Below are 10845 nucleotides of genomic sequence, written 5' to 3'. Positions count from 1 at the left end.
AGAGCCAAAAACATAATACACCATCATATTCAATCCCCAATAGTCAAAAACATTTAAATACTCTCTCATTCTTGGCTCTCGACTGATGATTTGGTGTTTAGCACATTAATGGAAGCAGTGTAGGGGTATTTTAGATAATATTTTGATATTTCAGTCAGTCAAAAATTATTATTCCTGGTCACACCCCTAATGCTGCTGTATGGCAATTACATAGAAAGCCTATGCAATTGTGAAAATCCATGAGCTGGGATTCTCCTGATACTGCCGACAGTCAAAAATCAAGGGCTAAGCTTAGTGATGCCGTTTGAGGGCAGCTGGAAGTGTATGATTCAACTTCACTCTTAGACAGAGACAGGGAAGGAAAAAGTAGTGGGCTAAGAGAACAGGGAGCCAAATTTCACTGTGGGTTTTACTGCAACTTCATTCAGGGCATCAGATGGATTTCCATTGTTGTTACCTGTTACTGGAGGGAAGAAAATTTAATGGTAACCAATGTGAGTACCACCGGGGAAAGCTTAACTTCACACTTCCTGCAAAAGTCCCTAAACACAGAGAAAATCCTCTGCCTTTTTCATGTCTTGTAAACCTAATTTAGACACTTCAAGGAACATGTATCCATCCAGTCAGGCCACAAGGGCAGCAGACTAAGGATCCTTCATGCCAGCCACATTTTCCGCTTCCTCCTGAGGGATTCCAAGGTGATCCCAGGGTGGATGAGATATACAAAATCTCTCAGCGAGTTCTGGGGTCTCCAACCAGTTAGAAGTGCTTGGAAAATCTCCAAAGTGAGGTGCCCAGGAGAAATCCTAAGCAGATGGCCAAACCTCCACAACTAGATCCTTTCGACATGCAGTTGAATTCAATTCAATTAAATTCAGTTTATACAGCACCAAATCACAAATACAATTGCCTCAAGGTGCAGACAGACGAGTGACTTCACTCCGAAACCCCTCAAGAAGGAGGGGTCTAAAGGAGCATTCAGACAATTAATTCTCAGTTCTATGCAGTAATGCAGAGACATGGTTAGACTAGCTTATTGTAAATGTTGCGAATTTTCCTGAATATGACTGGAAACTGACATTTTAAAGGAGAGTTGGGAGATGTGCCTGTTTCTCACTGCTGAAATAGTCCTTTAACTGAGCTTTCTTGCCTGGATATTAGACTTTAAAACTCTAACAGAAACCTAAGTTATCCCCAAGCTTTAACATGAGTTAGGAGCAGCTGTGGTTCAGAAGGTAGCACGCTCATCTACTGATCTGAAAGTCAGGGGTTCAGTCCCTGAATCTTTTGCCCTACTGAAACCCAAATTGGATGGATGCATCAGCAGATAAGGTGTAAAGGGTTCAATAAAGGTTTCTGAGACACCAAGTTTTGCATTAGTACAAAGCTGGCCTAAAGCTAAAGGCATGAAAACTGGAAGCCAGTAAGAGACATCTGAGAGAGAAGAACAGGAGTATAATTGTTATAATTTTTATAATTTTTGTGATAGGAGTCATGACAGTCTTTTAATAAACTGTTGAACTAATCCTTTAAGGGAGTCTATTCTTATTTTGCATTTCACATTTTACAAGCCTTCCTATCTGCCACCATCACACGCAGCAGCTTGTTTCTGATCATCACCTTACTTTTCCTCAATGATAAGAAAGTAATAAGCGACCTTGTAAAGCAAGATGTTAATTATAATAATACTTTGTTCACATGTACTTAGAAGATCAGAGTTTCAAACTGCAACACAGAGAAGTAAGAGAGAGTAAAACATGCAGAAATCCTTAAATTATGACTAGAAGCAATAAAAACGTGAACCAGTGATAAAAATGAAGAAAAACTCAAAGCTGGATGGTTCAGGTAGGTTTTATGTGCCTTTGGTTTCTGTTGCTAAGTGAACACAATGGACCTAAATAGTTTTATGACCTACCCCACGACTCTGACAAAGGGTTTCTTTTAAAAATCAAACACCACCAGCTTTATTTTCAGGTTCTTAAGCTCATAAATGACTGTTTTGCTGCAAGTAGAGAAAGTGAAGAACTGCAAAATGCTCTCACATCAGAGGTTTTCTTCATCGTTCTGGGCATTTCAGTGCACTTTGTGTACTGGAATACATCAGCTCACACCCGGCCTGTGAAGGGAAATCATCCCTGCATGACGTTTTACCCGCAGAGACCCCAAACATTTACGTGCCTCCCCCGGCTTGATATCAGACACCCTGCCACCACCACCTCATCATGGAAGTACCTCTGGGAGACAGTCACGTCTAAGCCTTTTACATTTACCCATAAGGCAGGTGTCATGAAGATGGAACGATGGTACAAAGCAGGAGTCTCCAAGATATGAGCTCTGAGACCAGCCGGGCCGAGCTGTCCGTCCCCGCCCTGAAACTGACGAATCTGGGGGGAAATCACGAGTTGCATTCCACTTACTGCATCTTTCCTCATCCCATCTGGCCTCCCTCACCACACTGTTAGCTTCAAAGAGCCCCTGCTCCCCGTTAGACAGAAATCACTTAAGAGGGTTGTTTTAAATTGCAAAAGCTTTCAACCGTCTCTGAAACAATGCACAAAAGCGGGCCTTTCTCTGCCTTTGAAGACGGCATTGTGTGGGCTTTCTGTGCGCATCTCTCCGCGGAGGACGAGCAGAAGAAAGGAAAGCAGTCACTGGCCTGTTGCAGGACCCTGAAAGTCACAAACACACGTGGACTCCCACAATTCCTTTATATAAAGTGGCTCACAAAAACATGCGCTCTGCTTTTCAGTGCTTACCTCCCCTCCAGCAAGGAAAGCTATTATTATGGCACATTACATGTCAGTAAGACTGGTTTCAAAGGCCCACTGAACACTGCATAAATGCTAATGTTCTGTTTCCAACATGATTCATTACTTATTCAGTCCGTTTGAGTACTATTCCTCTTGGGGAGTGACATTGTGTATTAATGGTCAAGAGTGGGCTTCACAGACATATTTTTGTCTCTTGACAGCAAATTCAGCAAAGCATGCAAGTGCTTTTCCCAGAAACAAACCCTTCTGCACCGCGTTTTCATGATTTCCCTGAAATAATCATCCACAGGATCAACAGTCAAGCTGGCTGCTCTTTGAGTTAAATGCATCTCCAGACTTTTGAAGACCTTTTCACAGTTATCTGCTACTTTCCTTCTCTCTAGTTCAGTTCTTCCTGTCATATTTCCTGCTAATGTGGCTACTGTGGCTCTGTGGTTAATGCTGGCTTTGCGCCACTCCACTGGGAATTCTGGGAAACGAGCAGTTGCATAAAACAGACCAAGATGGTCCTAACAAGGGTTAAAAGTCAAAGTGAGAATGAAAATAAACAGAAATTAGCCACCGCAGGCCTGAACAATGAAGCAGGATTTGGGGCTCATCAAGAAGCGTGGCGATGTACTCACTGAAGTATATCGCCATGATAACTTGTGCTGAAGACTTATCCAGCTCCAGAGTCGGTTATGTTTGAGATTAGAGAGGAACAGATGTGTAACCACTATATGTAATATAATATATAGTACTTTTTATTTTTACTCTGTGAATAAAAGTTTTCATTTTCTTTTTGCATCTGAAGGTGTAGCTGCTCTGCATTTTTGTTGTATACTGTATAAAGACAATTAAAGGCTTCTTATTGTAATGATCATAAAACCGTTTGTACTTGCAGACCTCATATCAATATATGTATTCTGTTTTTAGAGTTTTCCTTTACCTGCTCTCAGGTAACCAGGTCTGCAGCTGAAAGAATAACCCTGTCTTACAGACTTCTAAATATTCATTAATTGGAATAATAATGACATCTGACATTTTTTCATGTTTAAATGACAGATGTGAGCTATTGCAAGTCCATTGGACACAGCTGGTATTATCAACAGCTTTTTTCCAGTCTTACTGAGCAAACACATTCAAACACCACTGATCTGCCTGCTGCTACTTTCAGCCTGCACTGGTTGTTTAGCGTCTTCATAGTTTAGTTTCAACTTTGCTGCCTACCTACCAGTGTTTGTAACTACTGAGATGTGGCCAGCACCCAATTCTTTCATGTGAGCATGTTTATAGCTAGTCTAACAAACCCTGTGGGTTTAATTACCTTTATGTGTCCACTTGGCCTGATTCAAGTAAGTGAAGGCAGCTAGTACAGGCCATTCTACTCACTTCATTAAGAGTACTCCATATTCATCCTATAGCCCAAGCCAGTTACAGTAGCCACATAATAGCCAAAAACGTTATAAGTTCACCTTTTTGGTGCTAATAGCTCATTAGTACAAAGAACAAATGAGAGCCAGCTTCTTGCAGTTCAGCTCAAGGCCCTTCATTGACCAATTCTATCAAAACAGGTCAGACCTTCATAAAAATTTGCTGTGCTGATCAGAGTCTAAGGTTTCTGTTTTGTAGGATTTTGAAATTCAGTTATTGAAAGCTAACAGTCTGGGCTGTAAATGCTGACTGCATACCTCTCAGCAAAAGTTGCAGGTTTTATTCCCCAATGACTGCTGAGACAACCAGTACTGATCTGAACATGATACATCAAGTCTCCACTTGATAGATGAAAAATTCAAATTACCTTAAATCTTTTAAGATGTTGAATAATTTAAATCTGATGAGCAGTTCTACTTTCCAAGAAATTTTAATCTGCTCTTTAGAAAAGTGGCATTTCTGATCGAGTGTAAGGGATTGTGTCGTTAGCATAGAAATGGGTCCATCTAGTGGACACATTCATAACTGCAGCTTGAAAACCACAAAAGCGCAGGACAAAAACTTAATTCTGTGTTTATTCAGCAGTAATAAATAGTGAATAATGTGATCACATACAGACAATTAAAGTGGGAAACATTTAAATTAAGTGTACATCAATTTCTAAAAAGTGCTTTTTCACTTTGTGAGATTTGTGCTAGTTGTGCAGATCAGCATCGTGTGTCTCTGGTAAGAGTTCCTGCAAAAAAAAGACAAAAAGTTTACACTTCATTTGTTCATATCTGACCATTTTTTCTAAATAAGTAATAAATGATACACTGTTTATATTTAAAGTTCTTATTTTGAGCACTTAAGACTCAATGTTTTTTTAAACCAACCCAAATATTCAGAATTAAGGGCTAATCAACTGTCAGACATCCCATCAAAATAAATTACCGTTACATCATCTTTGTCGTTCGTCTGAGCTGCAAACCTCCAAGAGGACATATGGACGAGAGACCCTTCATCTCGTGTTTTCCTGCCTATAACCTTGAAATAATCTGTGCACCATGCTGAAAGATGCCTCAATTCCTACAAAGCATCAGGTGGACAAAGGCTACAAGAGCAGCTATAGTAAAGCATGCACTTCTGTGGAGTGTTTTACCTTCAGGTTAACAGGCTTCAAACACAGCCGGACTCTAAACTCTTCTTTTAAGTGTAAAAGTTACTTCAGTTATTTAAGATGATAGTTCTGCTCTTTACAGTTTTTAAAAAAAACAACATTTTTTAAAAAACGACCGACATCTTGTCACACTGCAGCCTGTTCCCTGTTTTGAATTTAGTTTAAAAATCAACCCTGAATATAAAGGTGTGTCAAACACTTCTTACATCTGAGACCATAAAATAAATCTGAAGCATGGTAAAACATGAGGCAAACCTTGTGATTGTGGTTGTGATTTCTTGTGTCTGTTCAAGTGTTGTGATCTGGTTTCATTCTTGGAGCCATCTGTGTCACTCTTAGGCATCCATGATTTCTCTGTTGGCAGAACAATGTTATTAGAAATGTGGACCAGCATGTAAGGAGAGAATTCTAGATAAACTGTGTGCTCACCAGTTTGCCACCTGTGCATCAGGTATCTCTGGTCCACATCCCTCCAGTTGTCCTGAAGAGGCACAGCACAGTTCTCATCCATTTCCCGGATGGCATTCCCGGTGGTGCAGTGGTGTAGCCTCTCCCAAGCAACAGGCTGATGCTGCAGCTCATTGCACACACAGTTCTTCTCCCTCAGCTTTGGATACATCGCTCCAGGACTCTTCTCCAGGTTCTGCTTACATGCTAGTGGCCTTTTAAGGTCTGCGAGCTTCCTGAGATTGTCACCCGGCCTCCACCTTTGACCTTTGCGACACGAGCTGTTTTCAGAGGATTCGCCCTCAGTGTCATGGCCCCGATGAGGACTGCAAAGATCAGGATTAGAATCTTTCCTCAGCCGCCTCTTGGTGTGAGATTTACATGCGTCACATGTCGGTAAGGGGGCGTCGTTCCACTGCTGGAAGGGAACCGCTTTTCTTTTTAAGTTGTGCCCGTCAAGTCCAGGGCTGGCAGGCATACAGGTTCTACGTTTTGTCAGACATCTGGAGCAGAGTCTTTCCCTCTTTGGCACACGAGTACTGAAAATGTTCTCATTGAAGCTTCTGCTGAGGCAGCATTCATGGTCGGAAAGGCTTCTTCGATCTGCTTTGCCTTTGGGTTTGTATTTCTCCTTTGACTTGCGAATATTTAGTTCTTTGTATTCGAGGTCTAGTTTTCGCCTTCGAGCAGAAACATCTAAACCCTGAGGTCGGGTCTGCTTCTTGGGAGCTTGCGGCAACTTGTTGCTGTAGTAGACATTCTCAAAATCAGCTAGCCAGTTAGTTGAGGGGAGATAGGCAGGTAATGATTCGAAGGATGTGTCCTGAGAATCCTGGATACTGGTTTCTGTTCTGCTTTGGCTTTGATCTGCCCCAAGAGGAGAGCTCTCCAAATGCTGCACATTGGATACAGCCGCCATCTCCGTGCACATTAGATTTGGTTTAGAAGGTTCTTCCGAAACAGGTGATTCCATCATAGGGCAGATATCAGCTTCAACCACCATCTCATCCTGCACAGTGGAGACTACTCCCAGGTCATCCTCTTCCAACGGCGGCATGTCAGTCATAGCTGTGCCATCTTCCGGAGGAGCCTCCTCTTCCAGCATCATGTCTGCAGAAGTCACCTCATTAGTAGTCAGTGTTTCCTCAAGAGACTCTGCGGGACCATTTTGGATCAACGACTCTGAGGAAGGAACCAAGGTGTCGTCCCTGGACCAAACTGAAGACTCCATCTTCCTCAACTCATCCAGGTAGCTTGTATCAAACGACAGGTGAACGACTTCGAGTTGGGGATTCTTGGTCATACTCTGCTCTCTCTCACTCATCACCCCAGCTTCCCCACATGCTGCCTCTTGAGACTCCAAACTGCAAACGACAGGGACCATCTGGTTCCCAGATTCTTCTAGAGCAGGGATATTCTCACCTGTGCTGGGTGCTCCAACTAACAGGATATCAGGACAAACCTGGAGTGCCTGCTCCGACTGGTCTGCAGGGAGGCAGAGTCCCTCGTCCTGCAGGACGTGACCCTGGAGAATGGAGCTACACTGGACCATGTCCTGGGAAAAACTACGGGATACTTCTGCGGTCTCGTGAGAGTGCAGAAGCTGTAGTCCCACAGGTGTGGTGCAGCATTCAATCCTCACCTCTTCAGTTTGAATCACAAAGCTGCCATTTGATGGCGTCCTAATGGTGGACGAGGGCACCATGTCATTACTCTCTGGAGAACTCTCCACAGTCAAGGCTGACGAGAGCACCCGACTGTTGGAGACATTGGTGGTGGTGCTGCTGCTGCTACAAATTGGGAAGACACTGGATGACTCCATGTCTCTGGAATTTGGGGTGCTGGTGTTCTGTGTCACTGAGAGTGGCTCAGTTTGCACCTCGGAGCTGGTCATTTCTCTGGTTGGGGAGTTGTGTTGGTAGCGCAACCTGCGGGCGTGATAGGCCATGGTCTGGTAATACTGGGGGTTTAGCATGCGCCTGTAGTCCATGAGATGAAGGTGGGTATGTGGGACGACAAAGCCAGGTGGCTCCATGTATGGATTAGGCTGATAGTGTGGCATCATTGGCATCCCAAAACCTGTAACAAGACAAGAGGATTAAGTGAATACCTCAGATTTTAATTTGTTAAAGGCTGCCACTACAATGGTTTACTACTGCTCGTGGGGAGCCAGTTAGTGCATAGCTACAACATTGAAACCACAGCTGCTGCAGATGTTAATAAAAATACAATACAAACATTAGAACTACAGCCATGTAGGGCTATTCATAATGCATACCCTCCTAGTTTGGCACTTAAATTTTAATGACAAGGCTTTGACTGTAGTAGTAAATACTGGGCTGATGAACAAATGAGATGGTCTAGTGTCAGCTTGTGTGGGACTGCACAGTATTTACCCTCCTCATCTCCCCTTTCTACATAAAAATGACCAATATACAGGTGAAGACACACAAAGGAGAGTGCCAAAGACATCATACGATGATTAAATCTCACAGATGGCAAAACATTGTTGCTTTTTTTAAAGATATGATTCAAAAGAGACAAGTCTGATGCAGCCTTCCTGAAACCAAAGATTACCACCAGAAAAAAAAAAAAAAAACTACAGCTCAAAGAGCTACATTTAACCATCAGTGGGAAAGAAGGTCATTGCTGATTAAGACTGTTTCATCAGACTCCTTTAGTGCATATCTACTGAGCAGTTTGACACTGAACACTTTCAGGTACAGCTGTTTAGCTGCTTGTTACTGCAAATACCTAATGAGCCAATAGCAAGCTTCTGTTTAAACACCACAGTCTACCTGAATATTGTTGCTGACCATGTAGAAAAAAGAACACCTGCACACATCTTCTAATTGCTGTGTCCAAAAGGATAACACCACATCACAAAGCTCAAGTCAACTCAAATGAGCTTCTTGAACATGGCTCCGTGTACTTAAATGGCCTCCACATTCCCCAGATCCACATCCAATAGAGAACCTTTGGGATGTGATTGATCAGCAGATTCTTACCCTGGATGTGCAGCTGTATGATGCCATCATGTTAATGGGCTGAAATCTCTGAGGAGTGTTAAATGTGGAGCATTAGCGATTTAGGCAGCACTGAATTGGGATTTCTTTTTTTTTCCTCTTCTTTTTTTAAAGTGACCAAGTACTAGCAAGGTGTACTTAATGAAATGAGTGGATTAGCGGGCAGGGGGTTCTCTCATAGTTGACACAAAGGCTCATGTTGGCACTTCAGGGAAAGACAAAAGTTGCAGGATTTAGCATTTGAAGATATTGAAACGCACATTGTGAGATAAAGTCTAGACAGCTTGCCAGATACAAATTTCTGAAATATAATTACACACCTTTTGTGAAATAAGTGTTATTTAATGAGGATTTTAAGCAGACAGCTACAGGATTAAGTAAGAAAAAGAATTAGATACAGGGGATTAGATTTCACTCCTCTCAATTATTCCCTAACATTGAATTCCTAATTAATTTCACCATATTCAGAAACAAGCAGAAAACCCATTTATTAAACAGGTTCTGAGAACTGACAGCATTTAGAGGTTTCACAGGCTTGAATAATGTTCAACATCTACACAAGGAACTTGAGTCCCAAAACTCTCATTAGTCACATTAAAAAGCACTAACAGTTGAGTTAAGCTTACCTAAACCTGGGTAACCATAGTATGGATTGTAGGACACAGGCATGGGCATCGGTACAGGCCACTGCAGACTCTGCATGGGCATGTATGGCTGCGAGGGCTGTATGTAGAAGAAAGGTTTGTGTTGCTGCTCCTCAGCACGTGGAGCCCCTGGAGCCGGTTGTTGGGGCCCCTGGGACGGCTGAGCTGCACTCAGTGGGTTTGGACCACGGGGGCCCAAACTGTGTGAATATTGCAAGGTAGACGTTGCTGCCTCCATATCTGAACAAAGAGAAGAATCAAAATAATTATTGATACCTTGTTACCGCAATACCCTTTGACAGACTAAAAGTGACTTGTACCTACTTGCATAAGGGTTATCCACTAAGCAGCCAACACACCTCCTCTGCGGGTTAAATAGGAAATCAAGGGTGTGCGATTAAGGCCAGGCTGGCATTTTAGTGCCAGGTGACAATTGTCCAGTTAAAGTTAAGCAATTTGCATTAAAAGCCAATGAGAAATGTTTGTTTCCAAAGATCCCCTCCCACTCTGCATCAGCTCACCTGTGAAAAAGGCAGATAATAGATCAGAGACGTGGAGAAAGTAAGACTGATGACTTCCACTGACCCAAAACAGGTGACAGGGGAGGTGAGAAGCTGAGTGGCTCTAATGGAACAGAGCTGCTGCTCATTGACGTGATCTACCTGATGAGAGTAGCATTGATAAAAGACGCAAAGCAGCTCATCTTGTCATTTTTAGCGTCTTCGTTAAGTTCCCCCTTACTTGGAGCTGAGCAGCAGTAAAATGCAAAGCATGCATCCACAAGCCCTGTGTGATATTCACGTTTGACCCCTGACGAGCCAATTATGAGTTTAGATGGGAGCTCATTAAGTAGCCTTGAGCAGTGTTTAAAGATGGCATTATCCATGAAGAATAAACTAACAGACCGTTTTGTTGACTTTGCAGTGATTTTAAATCAGCACTGCTACTGGAAGAGGCGTTCTATGAAGGCATTAAAGAAAAAAACGCACCCTTTTTCTCACGTACTTCTTTTTCTCACCCTGTTTCGCATGTGGAGACTGAAAAGCTAACTGATAATTCACAGAAACTTTCTTTTATTGTATTGAAAGGTTGTAAATGCAGACACCAACACTAGTGTTTTTACACAGTCTTCAAAGGACCAGCAAACCTGGGACAAATTCTAAATGCAATGGATCGCTAAATAGTTGTAGGTTTTCCTTGAAACTTTGAACATCTTGTATTACACAAGATGAATAAAAGCCCCAGCAGAGTCTGCTGATTTTTATTTAGATGTACAGTATTATTTCCAGTTCACACTCGTGGCCTGGAGAACCCAATACAGCCAGGACCATCACCAAAAAGCAGGGAGGCATTCTCGAGGTCACCAGGCTCCATGCACTCCAGCT

General features: G+C 42.6%; 1 protein-coding gene across 1 annotated transcript; it reads right to left on the bottom strand.

Annotated features, from left to right (window-relative positions):
- Positions 1–4741: 4741 nt before the first annotated feature.
- On the bottom strand, positions 4742–9886 carry LOC309714837 (uncharacterized protein). Its single transcript, XM_082547563.1, has 5 exons — positions 9785–9886; positions 9443–9700; positions 5773–7869; positions 5599–5697; positions 4742–4920 (listed from the first exon to the last, which is right to left on the bottom strand). Exons 2-5 carry the CDS (start codon positions 9696–9698, stop codon positions 4892–4894), a joined length of 2481 nt encoding a protein of 826 aa, XP_082403689.1. The 5' UTR covers positions 9699–9700; positions 9785–9886; the 3' UTR covers positions 4742–4891.
- Between the last annotated feature and the right edge of the window lie 959 nt (positions 9887–10845).

The sequence above is a fragment of the Aulonocara stuartgranti genome, assembly GCF_965226115.1.
Source record: "Aulonocara stuartgranti genome assembly, chromosome: 9".
NCBI lineage: Eukaryota > Metazoa > Chordata > Actinopteri > Cichliformes > Cichlidae > Aulonocara > Aulonocara stuartgranti.
Note: the sequence above shows the minus strand (reverse complement) of the source record. Positions and strands in the feature narration are given on the sequence as shown.

Bases quoted from the DNA above. Each gene is read 5' to 3' on its own strand.
- LOC309714837 (XM_082547563.1), bottom strand. From the start codon at position 9,698: ATGGAGGCAGCAACGTCTACCTTGCAATATTCACACAGTTTGGGCCCC. The intron at 7,870-9,442 runs GTAAGCTTAACT...GTCTTGTTACAG, and splicing joins CTATGGTTACCCAGGTTTAG to GTTTTGGGATGCCAATGATG. The intron at 4,921-5,598 runs GTTTGCCTCATG...TTTTTTTTGCAG, and splicing joins ATCACAACCACAATCACAAG to GAACTCTTACCAGAGACACA.